We start from the raw sequence: 19,616 nt of genomic DNA on the forward strand, positions 1-19,616 counted from the left end.
TTTCGTCCAAACTTTTCTTGCACACACACACACACATTGTGTCGAAGTTTCTTACAATCTGCTTTGTATTAATATATGATTTCGGGTCGGTTTATGTTACACTTGGAATAGTATTTCTCCCGTGTCTTAATGTTATATATTCAACTGATCATCTGAATTCAAATTCAAAATATGTGATGAGACCCACAAAACGATCTATCGAACGTAAGACGAGTGTTACTCTAAATGTTACATAGATGATTGGTCTGATTCAATGTTCCACAATTTGGTTGGAACTTTTGAAAATTCAACTATCTTCTTAAAGCAACTTTCTAGGAATAGCATAACGCGGCAATGCGTGAAGATAAAGTGTCAGATGTATTGCAAGGAAGTTTAATAATGGAAGATATTTTTAGTTTTAATTATTGAGTCAATTAATAGAAAAAGAAAATGTAATTTGATTCAATTTAATATAATTTTTATATTATGCTCTAATTGAAAATATTAATATGGCAAACGTGCTACTTTTGTAAAGTTCGTGAATGCATGAAAACTTTGAATTTATTGGTCAAACTTAGGCTAAGAAATTATACATAAGTGGGACTCTTTGTTTACACTCAACTTGCCTGGTTGCTTCTCCAAAGTGGTTTTTACGTACACATTATCGTATCCACGAATCACTTATATAATTTGTTGACTATGACTAAATATTTTCGTTTTTCTCGTTTCTATTTATAAAGAAATTATTAGTATATATTTGGTAAATGATATACTCATATTTTTAATTTAATGATATTAAGTGATTCATATATTTTTAAAATAAAAGAGAGGTTTGAATTTAAAAAGTTTATAAAAAAAAATTTGTAAGCTTATAAGATTTGATGCGTTTGGATAAAATTATATTAATATTGGATTTGAAAGGCTTTAATATATTTGATATTATAATATCTCTTTATACGATAACATAATTAAAATTAAAAAAAGTGGAACGCGATTTATGAAAATAAGGCAAATGGTTTTTTTTTTTAACACGTATCTGATTTCTTATGTTGTTGATTTTTTTACTTCTCAAGTTAAAGACCGTGTATTGGGGTGCTATTATTGAAACCAGGAAAACCATGCACGGAAGGGATATCCCTAGTACAAACAAGAACGACAGTTACGATAGTGGTTTCGGGGGAATTATTTTTGATACCTCATGGATAAGCTCGCTAGAGTTAGGCTCAAACCAGATTTAGGATCCCTGGCTCATCTCCAGCCAAGGGGCAAGGTGGAAGACCTATCACGGGCCCATATATTCTCCTGTAAATACTAGGTTTGGATGTCTAATTCGATTCATTCAATATATTGTTTTTAAGCAGCATCCTTAGCTGTTATCCCTTTATATCTTTAGTCTTTAACTTGAGCGTCGGAGGGGCTACGTCGGGACACCCTCCCGGCCCTTTTCTAACAGTATTTTTCGTGATTTCAGGCTTAGAGCCAATTCGAAACCTACGCTGGGACTAACGTCATTTGTTGGAATCGTACCCTAAATTTTCAGTGAATATCAATTTTCAAGCTTTTTAAATAAATACAAATTTATGAAAACTTATGTGTTATCTCAAAAAAGTGGTTGACTAACCATGGTTCAATTTTTTAAAATGATTTATTTTTAAAAAAATCATTTGACCTTCATTCATTTCTTCCGCCGTCATCTATCAAAAAAACGGAATAAAAACTTCCACCGATTTGCTCCGTTTTGCAACTTTCTGCCCAAGATTAGGTTTTTATTTTTTATTTTTTTATCCTTGTTAATCTAGTTTTGTATGTCGGTAATTTTTTGACTTATTGTCGCTCCTTATTTTTTGTTGTATTCGATGATTTAAGGGCCAAATAAGAGGATATTTTTTATGCATTTCTTCATTTTATATTACATTATATTTTACTAATTAAGTTTTAATGATTCTGATTTCCTTTAAAGTAAAATACAGTAGATTAACATCTTGTTTATGTCCATATTTTTGTAATATGTGGTACTTGAATACATGTATGTTTCATTCATCTAATTTGTTTTTTTTTTTAAAAAAAATAGATCTAGATGGTATTTTTTTTTTTTTTTGGAAATAGAAGATGACAAATCAAAAGCACTTGAAGAGTTGGAGGAAGACTACGGGGAAGAATCCAAAATTGATCAGATCCCAAAAACGCAATGTGGACTCCCTAATTTTTCTATGCAAGAAAATGGAGAGGTACAAACTGAAAACTTCATTGTCGATGTTTTGAAGAGCAAACTAGAAGTGGGTAAGATTGTGAACACTCTTGAAGAAGCTTATTTATTGTATTGTCAATACACACATGTCAAGGGATTTAGTGTTAGGAATGGTGAACAACGTTGTTTTTCCCATACTGATGAACTGCAATCAAAGGAATTCAATTGCTCATGTGAAGGTTTGAAAGATGAAAAAAGATCTAGTAAAAAGTTTCCAATTTATCAAAAACTGCTAACTAGAACTAACTATAAAGCCAAATTGAAGATTTCAAGAGAAAAAGGGGGTCAATGGAGCTTGAGTAGATTTGTGGAGGAGCATAACCATGAGATGTTTGCACACGATCAAACTCACTTGTTAAGATCGGCACGCAATATATCACATGCAAAAAAGTCTACTCTAGAAGCTATGGTAAATGCTGTAATATCTGTCTTTGCTGCTGTTTCTTTCATGGAAAACGAAACACGTGGGTCAGAAAATTTGGGTTTTATCAGAAAGGATGCATATGATCATATGAGTCGACTGAAAAAACATACCAAAGTTGAGAATGGAGATGCCACTGCGCTTATTAAATATTTTATAAATACGGCGAATAAAGAGAATTACTTTTATTGGAACGTGCAATTGGATGATGACGATAGGGTGATGAATTTTTTCTTTAGGGACTATAGAAGTGCGGTTGATTATAAAAATTTTGGTGATGTCTTGTCGATTGATACAACATATAGAACAAATAAGTATAATTTGATATGTGCTCTATTTGTTAGTATAAATCACCATATGCAGAACATGATGTTTGGCTTGGTCTTTATGTCAGATGAAATCGAAAGTTCTTTTGAATGGTTGTTACGACATTTCTTGATTCTATGAATGGAAATCAACCTCAAACTCTTTTTTCAGATCAATGTCAAGCCACGATGAATGTCATTGAAACAGTTTTTCTACGTTCACATCATTGTTTATGTCAGTGGCATATAAATCAAAATGCTCCTTCATACTTTGGGAGTTTAAATGGAGATTCAGCTTTTAAACAACTATGGTATAAATGCATGACTTATTGTGAATCTGAAGATGAATTTGAGGCCACATAGAAATATATGATTGATACATATAATTTGGATGATCATAGATGGTTGAATGAGATGTACATGCTCATGGAAAAATGGGCCACTGCCTTTAGTAGTGGAAGGTTTAGTGCGAGACTTTTGGATACTTCGAGGAGTGAAGCCACAAATATGACTTTGAGAAAGGCGTGTAACAAAATGAGTTCTTTGTATGAATTTGTGATGAATTATGCAAAAATTCAAAATAATTAGCGGAATAAGGAAAAAACAGAGGATGCTCGTTGTCGTCATGATAAGCGTGCACGGATTTTGAAAAATCATCCATTGTTGATTAATGTTGATGAGGTTTACATGATTTCCATATAACAATTATTTGAAATTGAATTGGTTACTTCTTTGAATTGCAAATTTGTTGAACCACAATCTTGTTTTGGCAATGATTAGAATTGGACTGAGGTCGAAGTAAAATCTCATGATGAAAACTCGAGGGTTAGACATGTGGTGTTCAACAAGCAGAGCCATGAAATAAAATGTAGTTGTCATAAGTTTGAGACAATGAAGATTTTGTGTAAGCATGCTTTGATTATGTTTAACTGTATGGATGTCACTGTTTTGCCCAATAGTTATATTTTGAAAAGATGGATGAAGAATGTAAGAAATAGAGTTAAATATGATTTTGAAGAAAGTTGGTGGTGGTGATCATGTATCTGAGATGGTGTTTGTTAACCAAATAATGAGATCGATGTATGATCTAACTCAACTGAGCAAACCTCATGAGAATGCGAGAAAAATATTATATAGGTTTGTTGACATCGCAAAAGATGACATCTCTAATCTTGTCCAGAATTTGAATGTAGATGATGAGACACCGTGTGATGATATTACAAGTAATGGTTACATGGATAAAGTATGTGTACGTAACCCACTTACTGCTAAAGCAAAATGAGTTACAAATGCAAATATCACACGACACTGTGATATTAAGAGAAACAAAAGAAAAGAAAAAGTTTTCATTTCATACACTTGTTATATAGTTAATCTACTTTTAAGTTTGTAATTTTCTTGTATTTGCTAGGCACAAAAGGAGCCAAAAGAAAGGGACAAAGTTCATAATATGCCATCAACATACAGAAAAGTAAATATATACCATCGCAATAACATTCAAATGTCTCACTATCACAATATCCATTTGCATATCCTCAATTTCCATCTCAATTTGGGCACAATCAACATTTTTTCCAATATTCAAATCAAATGGTATCCGAGTTTTCTTTAATTTTTAATATTGAAGAAAAATGTGTATTATATCATATATTTATTTTTGTATTTGAATTGCAGAAAGACAATACAAACTTCTATTCAAGTGGTATGATGAATTTATTCTCGTATCAATTTGGAAGTCATCGTTCTTCTCAAGTAAGATATTTTGTTAAGAAAATTAAACGTTTTTACAAATTGATTTCTCATAAAAAAAAATTTATATTGTTTAGGGACATGATCGTGATAATTGAAGGAGCATGAAATTATTGATGCGCATACTATTGCCGAATATGACTGTTTTTGTGGCATTCACATTTTGTTTTTTTTTTTTTTGGATTTTCGATGAATGATCGGTCCAAAATGAGGTAAATGAAATGGAAATTTGTTTGACAAACTAGCGGAAGATCGGAATTGTTATAATTAATGTTTCATAAAATCATTAGCGACAATTGGGCATTTTGATAGTAGACTTAGAAGATAATTATATTGGAGTTGTAAAAAGATTTTGGGTTAAGAGAATGAAAACGATATGCTAATGTTTGGTGTTATTTGGAGGAAGATAAATTTGGCAACGAAAATGAACCAAAATTTAGCCTTGGAATTTTGGTTTTATTTGTTCAACAATATACAGATGTTTAGGTTCAAACAATCGGTTAGTAATTTGAAAATAAAAAAATATCATTCATTATTCTGAATGCAAATTGTTCAATGAACAACTTCTCAGAGTTTTAGTTGCAACTTTTGTACATATCAGTTTTTTGTAAACATAAGAAGTCTTCTACTGCAATGCTGATGAAAGGACCCTTGTTAAAACCCACCAGCAAATGTGCCAAACACATTTTTTTTTGTAATGTGCCAAAAATTTATTCAAATTCTTTGACAAAAAAAACACCAACTCAAGCAACTAGTAAGCTATATCAAAAATGAATTACACTAAATAAATTCAATCGACATGGACAAAAATCGAGTTTGCATTCAATCGACATAGATAAAATTGCGTAAATATGAGATACCAACACTTACGATCACCTAAAGTCTTCAAACAAATTAAATTAAACTGGTCTAGCCTTCAATTTTCCAACTAACATTAATCATCGTCACTCAACTTCATATCTTGTATATCCACTTGAACGCATTTATATCTGTGAAGACCCTAAAAATCCACATACTTAGTGGCATAAAAGCATGGCTTAGTGGCTAATTAAACATGATTTAGTGGCATAAAAACATGACTTAGTGGTTGAATGATCATGGAGTAGTGGCTTGAGACATGGGATCATGGAGTAGTGGCTTGAGACATGAGATCATGTAGTAATGGGTTGCCTTACCAATTCTCTATAAAAGGGCACCAATTGTCACACATAAATCACTCCAAGTTTCTATCAATTTTCTAGTGCCAAAATTCTGCCCAAATCCAGAAAGTTTTTCTCGTCGTTTTAAACATCAGAATCTGATCACACCGTTCAGAATACACCTACACGTGTTGTGAGCAACATAACCAAATTTCAGATCGATCCAACAGTTCAATTAGGCGAAAACATTTTTTCAAGGTGACTGGTTTTTTGTGTCAAACTCCAAATTGTTCATTTCAAGATTTTCGGAACAATTTCTCATGTAAATGGGTTTTTGCCATACTTTTATGTACACTTGTATTTCATAAGTGTACTATTTGATATATATATTGACATATTTGTTCTTCGTAAATATGTCCACATTTGCTCAAAAATACATTATGTATGTTTCTTGAAATTCGATCGACATACTATATTCGTTCCTATTTGCTATGAAGATCCTTGAACAATTTGTTGTTTGATATTAGTTATAATATTTGAAAGCATGTTTGAAATATTGGAAATGCACTATAATGATTCGAATTAGAAATGGCAAGGAAATTCCGATATTTGATATGTTTTGTTTAAGGCCCTGATGCGGTGGGTTATAATAACCGTTCTTTTGGTCTCGCCCCTTAGAGGAGTAACATATAGGGGACTGATCAATAAACAATGAAAAGGGAGATGATTTTCAGTGCTTTGTTTGTATCTTGTTCATATTCGATTCAACATGCTTATGATTGAAATTATGATAATGTATTCGTATAATTATAACCTTGATATTTGTTATGTCCGATCGACCCCCATTTACTAAGTATTTCCCAAATACTCACCCCTTACATTCCCACCTCAGATAAGAACGAAGAACAGATCGAAGATAAAGAACAAAAATATTTTTGGGGATGGTGATGAAGTCAATCCAATTCAAGATCAGTCTTGTTATTCCGTCTTTAGTTATATTATATGTTTTACGCTTCCGCATTTCGTTTTAATCGCATTGTAAAAACGATTATTTAATTATGAAATAGACTGGTTATTTTGATTACTACGCGGGCGGCTGCCCGGGAATGTCTCGGACATCGTGCTGGGTCGTGGGCTTAAATTGTTCGGGCCTAGGGTGCGATTTTCTGATTTTACAAAATTTTGGATAAAATTGATATTTTGTGAAAATTGTTCAATTTTTCCTTAAAATCAAATTTTGCTAAATTTATATTTTTCTTATAAGGTAAATAAATAGAATATGATTTTAATTATTTATGGTAAAAATATGTTTTACAATAAATTAATTATTATTGAACTAATTGGAAATTAAATAAAAATGTTTATTTAATTCATTAAATTTTTTAATAATTGTGGTGATTAGTAATAAAATTATTACTAATCAAGTAGGATTCTATCATTAATATTATCGAGCTCCAGGAAACGTGTATTGGAAATCGGGATTGTGGTGTTTAGCTCAAAAGCACAGTCATGGAATTAATTCCTCAAGGCGCAGAAGAAATGTACCTACATCAAATTGAAGGCCTTAAGGTCATGTGGCGGAACATTGCTGGAGATACCGACATCAAGAAACTAAAGAGTCTACCTGCTGATGGCAGTAGAGGCTGCATGATCTCACACGCCCCCTGTCACGGGCAAAACACGGCTCACCATAGTATTTATCCAAACATTTTTAAAGCTATACCCGATATGTTGTCCGGTGATCATAGCTCCATGAGGCATGCTCATCACCTGGGAACAAGAATTCAAAAAATAAAAGGTTGACTTACCATTCCACAACATGAATGAAACCAAGTTATCTACCCTAGAACCTCGATGGCTGCTAGTGTTGTCGGTGGTCATAAGGTAGAGCACAAAACAAGCAAGGATTTTATTCGCTTAGGGCATCTCCAACCGTCCTCCATAATGGAGGATGAAATCTTCTCCAACCGTGCTCTGTTTGTTTCCTCCATTTTAGAGTATGCAACAGTTATCCTCTATTTATGGAGTATCACTGTTCATATAGAGGATTGAAAAGGAGTGAGAAATAATTACAAAATAGATATAGTCCTTATGATATTTTATGTCCGTATGATAATTAATAAAATAGATATTTTATGTCTGTATGATGAATGTTGTCTCTTGTTTGCAATTTGATGAAAAAATAAATGTATTGTTTTAAATATATCGAGTCGAATACACATGTAGTTGTGTCATGTTTAGCGAATTAATTAAGTTTAGTTAAATAATATAATATGAAATTAATTAATTATATGTGTGTGTATATTCGAAAATGAAATAAATTAAAAAATGAAAGTATTTGGTAATATTTAGAGGATATGAGTTGAAAATGAAATAAATTAAATAAATAAATTATTTGGTAATATTTAAAGGATATGGTTTGAAGAAAGTTTTTGAAAATAGAGATCAAGGATCTCTATTTTGGAAGATAGAAGATGAAAAATAGAGGATATGGATTGGAGATGGACTTAGTAAAGCTTTTCTCCTGGAAAAGTGTGGAAGTGTGTTAGGAATTAGCTACCAGTTGTTCGAAGAACTTGCTGGAGAACATGAAAAGAAAATAGGAAACGAGAAATTTAGGAAAATACTCCTGGAAGTGCCAGGTCTTTTAGTTCTGGACGAAGGGCATACCCCTAGGAACAACCAAAGTTTAATGTGGAAGGCCTTGACAAAAGTAACCACCCAAAGGCGTATAATTCTATCAGGGACACCTTTTCAGAACAATTTCTCTAAACTTTACAATACACTGTGTCTGGTGAATCCAACATTTTCTAGTTAGATCACGTGTAGAATTGGAAAAATGACTCGGAAAAAGCTAAGGGGGGATGCAGCAAAAGGGGAATGGGAATATATAACTAGTTCTATCAGCATGAAAAGCAGAGGTGAAGATGGATTAAAGAAGCTTCAATCGACGATCCACCCATTTGTCCATGTTCACAAAGGCTGTATACTTCAAAAGACTCTCCCAGGAGTGAGGCACTCTTTAATACTTTTGAAGCCTACAGACTTGCAAACTAACCTACTTCGAAACGTCACTCGGGTCCACAAGTTTCTAGAGCAAGATTACATGGTATCCTTGATCTCAGTTCACCCTTCGCTTGTCTCCAAGTATCCAGAATTCTCTGATTTCAGAAGAAAGCTAGAATACCTAAAAACAGACGCCAATGCTGGAGCAAAAACCAAGTTTGTTATCAAGCTTATCCGGCTCGCTGCTCTACTCAAAGAAAAGGTTTTGATTTTCTTCCAATATATGACCCGTTGCTCCACATTCAACATCTGATAGAAACACATTTATCGTGGGTCGAAGGGAGAGAAGTGATTTACATGGACGGGAAACCCGACGAAATGCACCGTCAAGTTTCCATCAATCGCTTTAATGAAAAATGTAGTTCGGCCAAAGTAATGTTAGCATCACAAAGGGCTTGCGCGGAAGGAATAAGCCTGGTTGGCGCGTCAAGGGTTGTGCTGTTGGATGTTGTGTGGAATCCATCCTTTGAAAGGCAGGCCATCTCAAAATCATGTTTTTTACGTATACATGAACATGATAAACAATATGCGGAAATAGATCGAGTATTACCTCCGGCCATTGAAAATTTTGATTTCTTTGATTCTCTTCTCAGTTGATGTCTTCTAAGCACTCTACCCTCTCGATAGATGGTGTAAATGTTTCTTATGAGGCGTGTGCTTAGAGACCTCAATCGCTCTATTTATAGGCGTTTCTCATACCATCGATGAGTGTATCGGGAGCCGAGATTCAGAAAGAGAATCGTGTACGTATCTCAAGTTTCTAAAGTTGAGGACGTTTGTCAAAAGTTGCAGGTAATGGCCGTCGCCATTTCCTACACGTCTTTCCTTCTTCTGATTAATATGGGTCATTTTTTTCTTACATTCTCCCACTTGACCCATATATCTCATTTACCATAGGAGAAAACAGAACACATTAATAATGGCGATAGTTCCTCTAGAAGCGAATATTATCTTCCATGTATCACAATGCATTATGTATCTCAAACTGTATAACTTAATGAATAAACTTTATGTTTATTCGAGGTTCAACTTTATTGATATTTCTCAAATCAATGAATGTGTGCACAACAAATATGAGAAAATATCACATCATAGTTTCATTAAATTTGTTCTTACAACAAAATTACATAAAGGAACCAAGTCCTATTCTTTCTGTATGATCCTTAAATTTCAATGGTGGCATGCCCTTAGTCAAAGGATCCGCAATCATCAATTCAGTGCTAATGTGCTCGATAAGTAACTTCTTATCTTTAACACGTTCTCGTATAAATACTTAATGTCGATGTGCTTGCTTCGACTACCACTTTTGTTATTTTTAGCCATAAAAACAGCAGCTGAATTGTCACAATATATTCTTAATGGCCTAGATATAGAATCCATAATTCTAAGCCCTGAAATGAAACTCTTCAACCATACACCATGTGAGGTTGCCTCAAAACAAGATACGAACTCAGCTTTCATAGTAGAAGTAGCAGTCAATGTCTGCTTTGCACTTCTCCAAGATACAGCTTGTAATGCCCATGGGATGTTCCCGATCCAACTGGCGGGAGTCGGTTATCCCATGGCCCATTACTCAATGACTCCTCCAGCCCAGGCACTGGAGTTTGTACCTCCCCCGACTTCATGGTATTCCAGTTTCTATCATATCTGACAGAGACCCCAGATTCACTTCCTCGTTTTGGAAGAGTTTGCATTCGACGATGGGTACGAAGTTTCTGTTCAGCACAGCTTTCCACCCTCAGACAGATGGACAGTCAGAGTGAGTCATTCAGATTTTGGAGGATCTTCTCCGTGCTTGTGTCATCGATTTCTCCGGGAGTTGGGAGTCGAACTTGCCATTAGTGGAGTTCACTTGTAACAACAGTTTTCAGTCGTCTATAGGTATGGCTCCGTATGAAGCACTGTATGGTCGTAAGTGCAGATCGCCAATTCATTGGGATGAAGTAGGGGAAAGAGAAAAGTTGGGTCCGGAGATCATTCATCAGACCGCCGATGTAGTGGTCAAGATCCGTGATAGGATGAGGACTGCTCAAAGGAGACAGAAGAGTTATGCAGATCAGCGAAGGAGAGATCTAGAGTTTGCAGTCGGCGACCATGTCGTTGTGAAGATAGCACCTATGAAAGGTGTTATACGATTTGGGAAGAAAGGGAAGCTCAGTCCGAGATTCATTGGACCATTCGAGATCCTTGACAGAGTTGGGACGCTAGCTTATCGTGTTGCTCTTCCGCCGAATCTGGTCGAAATACACAATGTGTTCCACGTCTCTATGCTGATGAAGTATATGGCAAATCCTTCGCATGTCCTGAACTTTGAGCCGTTACAGCTTACCCCAAACCTGTCTTATGAGGAGAGACCAGTGCAGATATTAGACAGGCAGGAAAAGAAGCTTCGGAACAAAATTGTACAGCGAGTCAAAGTCAAATGGCTTAACCATTCAGAGGAGGAAGCTACGTGGGAATCTGAGCCAGAGATGAGGAGCCGGTACCCAGAGCTATTCGGTGAGTTTTAATTTCGAGGACGAAATTCGACGACTGTCCTCACTGTACCAAGACGAGTCTTTCCAGCGTGCTTATGTCCTCACTCACACGCACCCTGAGAAACTTTCCAGGAGGTCACTCATCTCAAAATTTCCCCAAGTCAAGCACGATTAACTTTGAAGTTCTTATGTGATGAGCTACCGAAAAGAAGATGCACCTTCGTGATATGAATAGTACAAATCAAATCTTTTAAGCCCTCTTCAACTGTACAGTCCATTACATTGAACAGTCTCGGAATCCCTCTCATTCCCGTGTGGGATCGGTTCATTCATGTTCCCTCCACATAGAAGCCTGCCAGGAGCCGCTCATTGTCCGTGCAACTGATGTCACCGGCGATCACCCCCCGCCCTCTTCGGGCCCGGGCCTCACATGCCCACCAGCTTCCGCTTGGTTCGTCCCCGAACCACACCGTACTAAGAGAGGTCGGCTCTGATACCAGCTGTAGAGGCCTCTAAATACGTACTTGAAAATTTGCGAAAAATTTAAAATTTTTCTTTTTAATTAATTGAAATGCCTCATTTATAAATAAATAACTGATAAAAGTTTAATTATTCAAAATAGCAGCGGAAGTAAATGTTTGTTTGCAAGATAATAATTTAAAACAATTCAACAACGAAGAAATTTGTTTGAGTCAAAATAGTAAATGCTAAAAACATGAGGTCCTCGGGTTCCACTACTGCCGACCCAAGCTAGCTCACTGGTCCCCGCCCTCGGTCCCTGCATCATCAGTACCTACAACAATCAAGTCTAGTGAGTCTAAAGACTCAGCATGCATATATCATAAATAACGAGTAAAAAAATAATAAAATTGCATGCAAGTGAAAATATCATGTCGTGANGCCAAACTGAACTGACCTGTAACTGGCGACCGGGTGAAGTAATAATCCCATGATAGTAAAGTGACCACAAGCAATATCGCCTAAATCTCAAAATGAATATTTTGCACGTAATATAATTAAATAACATAATTGAATATGAACAATTTCGATTTTCTTGCATTAAAATCATGTACTTGCGATATTTAAAAATACCTATATGGCTTGATTGAAGAGTGAAAGAAGATATAAACATGCCTTGGTTTGTTTTGAAAGAAAACAAACAAAACGACGACGCGGCGCGGCGGAGACGGAGTGCTCTCCACTTTCTCACTTTTTCTCTCTTAATTCCTTTAAACCAAGCATGCACCATAATTATTATAATAGCTTAAAAATCGTAAACGTGATGCATGAACATTTAAAATAACATGAATTTGTGCTCAGGACGCTGCCATGACCGAAATCTCACCCCAGGTGAAAAATGACCATTTTGCCCTTGAAAACCCAAAAATTATCGTTTTTCCACTAGACTTAAAATTTCACGTCTCTGACATTTTCTTAATCCCATTGACCCTAACATGTTCCAAATAATTATTTAAGCCTACATTAATTTTCCCATATTTTTATTTGGCTTAAATCGATGACTTTTAAATTAATCTTTAAATATAACATATTAATGCGTTTTAATCCCGAATTAAACCAAACATCACCATAAAATTCTCAAATTAAAAACTTAGACTTCTAATAATTATTTGAGCTTAAATATAATTTTTCATAATTTTATTAAGCTTAAATCTAGGCGTTTCAACTAATTCTTTAATTAACGTATCGTACAGCGATTAAATCTCGGATAAATCCAAAACTCATTATTTTGATCCGAAACTTACCAAACTCTTAAAAATGTCCCAAAACATATTTAAAATCATCCCTAGACGTAAACTCGAGCTCATTTCATAACGTAACCGAATTGTTTTAAAAACTTGGACCGAGGTCCTGGTTTTAATTCGAATCGAACCGAAACTTAACCAAAACTTTCCCAACTTTTTACCATACTTTAAAAACACTACAATGGTCCTACAATCTTAATCTCAGACCCTTAAACCCACGGCTTCTGGTCTAGCAAGTGAATGAAGATCTCGGTCCACCTCTATTTATCATACACTAACACATGTTCCCCATCTCTTAACATTTCGGTCCCATTCTTACGCTCCAGCCACGCCCAACTGACCCAGCCCCAACTCAACCCCTCCTATCCCACTTCAACCCCCTCCTGGACCCAAAGAACTCCCGGCTACAGCCCCATGAAAGCCATGAAGCGCAGCCACTAAAAAAACGATAGAACGAGCCCACCCGAGACAGACCTTCATAAAGCTCACTCGATCGGCTACCACACCATGCCCAGCAGTGTTCGGGCCATCCAAGGCCACGACTCAGACCCACCAGGGTCTGGTCCGAGGCTTGGGGACAGCCCTTGCACCACCGCCTACCTCTAACCTGTCGACACCACCAACCCCAAAGTGAAAAGTCGAGACAAGCGCACGGTTCCTCCCCGATGACAGCTCCTACGTACCACCAGCCCCTTGACAGCATAAATCCCAACATGTTATGTCCCTAAACAACCAAACACGCAGTCCCTTGAACATCATAAAACAAAACATGCGTTGTTGATCGGAAAAATGAAGAAATGCAACCCAAATCGTTCGATCTCCATGCATGGTGTTGGATCGAGATTTTTACACACAAATAAACATCTAAAATGCCTTAAATTCATCAAGATTAGACACCTAAACCCCTCGACCAAGACCCGACAGCTGCTGCACCATTCACCATAGCCCCACTCGAACCCAAGCTCAACGCCTCCCCACGATTTCTCTCCTAGTCCACAACCAAGCGAACCAGCTCTTGACTCACCTCTCCTAGACCACCCTAGGACTCTACTGGACCCAAAGGAACCACGGCTAACCTCCCATGCAAGCCTACACGACAGCCACGATCGATAGCACTCGCCAACACCCTACCCGAGCTTCTCTTCTTGATTACATGCGGTCTGCGCTTCAGGTGATTCCAGCGGTAGTTGGGCCTCCCTCGGTCGTGACTCAGACACACCAGGGTCTGGTCCAAGTCCCGGTTTAGCCTCTGCACCGCCCATCCCACCCCACGCGAGCCACAGCCCCAACGAGCACCCACGAGCCCCCACCCGCTACCCTCGATCTTTCCCCTCACAGCAACCACGATAGGTGTTGCTCCCACAAACACATCTTGACACCATTATCAGCCTCTTAAACACACATCACAGCAGCCCCTTGTCCAGTAACAGGAAGACGTGAGCAACGTTTAAAAAAATTGAAAGAAACATGAAGGAAAATCGAAAGCTTTGCAATCCTTGTTGCTAGATCTAGAGTTTTCATGCATCATGCATTCAACAGCATAAATAACATGTGAGATGCAGAAAAAATAGATACAATGCGTGCCTTAGACGTTATAGAAGCGAGGAGATCGAAGAACGAGCGCCGGGAGAATTATCCGTTGCAAGAATTGAAATGGCCGATGGTTTTCTTGAATTTTCTGTTGTGCGAAGTCGAGGAGAGGGGTTCTGAAATTGTGGGGTGTCGGTTGGTGAGAGTGAGGGTGTCGGTTGATTTAATAGGTAGGGTAGTTTTAGGTTTAGTTTAATTGTAGTTTAGGTTAATTAAAATGTGTACTAATGAGTCTTAATTAAAATAAAAAGAGTTTTAAGTCCAATAAGCTTAAAAATAGGCCCATTAAATCCAAACACACTGCCGAAAAATATTTCGTGTTGAAAAGTTTTTGAAAATATTAGCCGAACCTTCAAAAAGTTCCCTGATTCGCTAAAATTTGCGTACCGTTAAAAATTAAAACCCTACGGGTAAAAATATCCAATAAATCTCAATTCTTGAAAAATACCTTCAAAACATCTTATATTAAGTAATAAAAATTAATCGTGTAATAAAAATTATTTTCCTGAAAATTCTCCGGTCTCCGATCCTCGTTTGAGCGTGAAATGCATCTAGAAATCCTAATGCATGAACTGATAAAATTCATGAAATAAATCCCTATCATGCAATAATTATGCCTAAAATTTATGAAAATAATTAAACACAAATTAATAAAATAAACATGCATTTTATGCTTTAAAAGAATGTAATAAAATACCAAATAAATTTAATAACTTGCATGCATGTCAATTTTTTTTAAATTATATTTACTAACATGCTAAATTACCACTTCTTAAATAAGTCTTTATTAACTTATCTCAATACTCCATCTCCAGTCCGGCCTCACTTATTTAACAGAAAATGTGACAATTAAACTACTACGTAAGATAAATAAATTTAAAGAAAAGAATTTAAATACTCATGCAATAAAAATCATTTTAATTTAAATACTAAAAATTATGCATGGCTTATACGCAGTCCAAATTACAAGTTCTACACAGCTCCACCAGCTAGCATAAAAATATTTCATGAAGTGGATTTTCTTGAATCAATGCAGCCAGCGTAGTCTGAATCAGAGTAGCCAATTACTTCCAAATTCTCAGTTCGTCTGAACATAGGTATATAATCTTTGCTCTCTTGAAGGTACCTCATGACTTTCTTTGCAGCTTTCCAGTGATCTAAACCTGGATTACTCTGATATCTTCCCAACATCCCAACAACAAATGCAATGTAAGGTCTAGTGCAAACCTGAGCATACATCAAGCTTCCGACAGCAAAAGCATAAGGAATGTTTTTCATTTGTTCTCGCTCTAGATCATTCTTTGGGCATTGGCTTAAATTGAATTTATCGCCTTTCACAACGGGAGCTATACTTGGTGAACAATCTTTCATCCGATATCTCTCTAAAACTTTGTTGATATAGGTTTCTTGAGAAAGACCTATAATACCTCGAATTCTGTCTCTATGTATCTTAATGCCAATGACTTAAGATGCATCGCCCATATCCTTCATATCAAAGTTTTTAGAGAGAAATTGTTTCACCTCATATAACAAACCCTTATCATTGGTTGCAAGTAATATATCATCTACATATAGAATAAGGAAACAAATCTTGCTCCCACCGACCTTCTGATATATACATTGATCCATGGGGTTCTCAACGAATCCGAATGAAGAGATAACATCATGAAATTTTAAATACCATTGACGGGAAGCTTGTTTCAATCCATATATAGATTTCTTAAGCTTACAAACCAATTGTTCACCATTATTAGAGAAGAATCCTTCAGGTTGTTTCATATAAACCTTTTCCTCTAGTTCTCCGTTTAGAAAAGCTGTTTTCACATCCATTTGTTGCAAATCTAAGTCAAAATGTGCAACCAACGCTAGAATGATACGAAGAGAATCCTTTTTAGATACATGAGAAAAAGTCTCTTTATAATCGATTCTTTCCTGCTGAGTGAATCCTTTAGCGACGAGTCTTGCTTTATGCCTTTCAATATTGCCTAATGAGTCTTTCTTTGTTTTGAAGACCCATTTACATCCAATGACTTTTACATCATCAGGCAACTGAACAAGATCCCAGACTCCATTAACTGCCATAGAATTCATTTCTTCTTTCATAGCATTAAACCATAGTTTTGACTCATTACAATTCAGGCTTGTGAAAACGTTTCAGGATCATTTTTGGCTCCGATGTTAAAGTCCGATTCTTGTAAATACACAACATAATAACTAGATATAGCTGATCTTCTTATTCTAGTAGATCTCCTAAGGTTGTTTGGTTGATCAACAATTTCTTGTTGTTCTTCATTAACAACTTGATCTACTGGATTTTCATCAGCGATTTGTGGAACTTCAGTAATTGGTTGTCTAACACCCATTTGGTCTTGAGGGGTATGAATAACGACTAATCTGTCATTTGAATAAGAGGGTTGTGCATTAATGTGATCATTTTCAACAACTATGTCATGATCACTCCCACTAATCAAGTCATTTTCAAGAAATTTTGCATTTCTTTATTCCACAATTCTAGTGTTTTGAGATGGACAATAGAATCTGTACCCTTTGGATTTTTCGTCATACCCAATGAAATATACACTTATAGTTCTTGGGTCCAGTTTCTTTTCATGTGGGTTGTAAACTTTTATTTCAGAAGGACAACCCCAAACGCGTATATGTTGCAAACTCGGTTTCCAACCTTTAAATAACTCAAATGGCGTCTTTGGGACGGCCTTAGTTGGAACTCGGTTTAATAAATACACAGCTGTCTTAAGAGCTTAAGTCCACAAGGATTTAGGAAGTTTAGAGCTACTAAACATGCTCCTCACCATGTCCAATAATGTTCGATTTCTCCTCTCAGATACGCCATTCTGGTCCGGAGAACCAGGCATAATATATTGGATAACAATCCCATGTTCTTGGAGAAATTTCGCAAACGGACCAGGTGCCTGTCCATTCTCAGTGTATCTACCGTAATATTCTCCACCTCTATCAGTTCTCACGATCTTAATATGTTTTCCACATTGCTTTTCCACTTCAGCCTTAAAAACTTTAAAGGCTTCAAATGCTTCGTTTTTATTATGAAGCATGTAGATATACATGTATTGTGAGTAATCATCAATGAAAGAGATGAAGTATTTCGGACTTTGCATGTCCATATCTGGACAACAAATATCTGAATGTATGATTTTTAATATTTCTGTACTCCTTTTGGCATCTTTTTTAGACTTATTGGTCTGCTTTCCCTTTATACAGTCCACACAAGTCTCAAAAACAGTAAAATCTAAAGTACTGAGTACTCCATCATTTACTAATCTTTTAATTCTCTTTATGGAGATGTGTCTCAATCTCCGATGCCATAATATAGAGGAATCATCATTTATAACACATCTTCTAATACCTCATTGAACATGATAGTGGTGTTATTATTTTGTAAAGAAATAGAGAAAAGACCATCAACCATTGTACCATTTCCAATAAGATTTGATTTATAAAACAAATTTATTGATTTATCCAAAAACTGAAATGAATAACCAAGATGTACAAGTTTTGAAATCGAAATTGAATTCCTAGAAAAACTAGGAACATAAAATGTCTTTTCAAATTTTAAAATAAAACAACTATCCAATATAAGACAGCAAGTCCCAATAGCTTCCACATGCGAAGACATCTTGTTTCTTGAATAGATGCTCCGCTCATTTTCTATTGGCTTCCTTAGGTTTTGCATACCATGCAAGGTATTTGTAACATGGATTGTAGAATTAGAATCAATCCACCATGTGTTATAAATCATATTAACCATATTAGATTCATAACAGACAAATGAAGTAGGAATACCTTTCTTTTCAAGCCAATCCTTAAATTTATTGCAATCTTTCTTCATGTGTCCCGTCTTTTTACAGAAGAAACACTTGGATTCTTTCTTAATGTCAGGTTGAGGTGGAATTATTCATTTCTCTTTTCCCTTGACTTTGGCTTGCTTCTTATACTTTTGTGTAGTCATAAATACATTATCACTCGTTTCCATTAACAACATTCCTTCCTCTTGAACACACATGGTAATTAATTCATTGATTGAACATTTATCTTTATGTGTGTTGTAGGAAATTTTGAAGGGTCCATATTGCTGTGGAAGAGTGCATAAAATTTAGTGCACAAGAAAAGTTTCAGACATTTCCATTTCAAGTATCTTGAGCCGAGCCGCTATGTCCCTCATTTTCATTATGTGCTCTCGCACACCTCTCACACTGGTGAGCGTTAATGAAGAGAATTCCATAATTAGGGTGCTTGCTAGTGCCTTATCTGAAGACTGAAATTGTTCATCAATAGCCTTCAGTAATTCTTAGACATTATTATGCTGGTCGACAGAACCACGCATGCCAGCAGAGATTTTGATCTTTGTGAAAATTACGCAGAGTCGATTAGATCGCTCCCATTTTTCATAAAGATCAACATCATCCGGAATGCTGTTTTCAGTAATAGCAGATGGTTCGTCTTTCCGTATAGCATAATCAATATCCATCCACCCTAATTGAAGAAGAATTCTTTATTTTCATATTTTATAGTTGTTGCCTTTTAGTTCGGGAATGTCACATTTCATATCAGAAAAACTCGCAGATTGCATAACTGCACAAAATATCATATGCTTAAAATTTTGAGACAATATCATGTTTTACCAATGTAATTCATGTTTTAAAATCTAGTGACATAAAATTTGCCTGTGGGCTAAAATTTTAATTCAATAAGATTTTTCTGTAACTTTATGATAAAACTATCAAAATGTATTTTCTTTAACTCCTGTGGGTAAATTAAGAAAAATATAATTTGATATTTTAACCTAATTAGTTATATAAATATAATAAAAATCCATGTGAGGTAATTTATTATTTTTATATAA

The 19,616-nt window shown here is 35.6% G+C and overlaps 1 protein-coding gene across 1 annotated transcript; it reads left to right on the forward strand.

The window, feature by feature from the left end:
- The first annotated feature begins 333 nt into the window (after nucleotides 1–333).
- Nucleotides 334–3,046, forward strand: LOC140985927 (protein FAR1-RELATED SEQUENCE 5-like). Its single transcript, XM_073453871.1, has 3 exons — nucleotides 334–370; nucleotides 2,086–2,903; nucleotides 2,993–3,046. Exons 1-3 carry the CDS (start codon nucleotides 334–336, stop codon nucleotides 3,044–3,046), a joined length of 909 nt encoding a protein of 302 aa, XP_073309972.1.
- Nucleotides 3,047–19,616: the final 16,570 nt, after the last annotated feature.

The sequence above is a fragment of the Primulina huaijiensis genome, chromosome 10 (assembly GCF_012295235.1).
Source record: "Primulina huaijiensis isolate GDHJ02 chromosome 10, ASM1229523v2, whole genome shotgun sequence".
Classification (NCBI taxonomy): domain Eukaryota; kingdom Viridiplantae; phylum Streptophyta; class Magnoliopsida; order Lamiales; family Gesneriaceae; genus Primulina; species Primulina huaijiensis.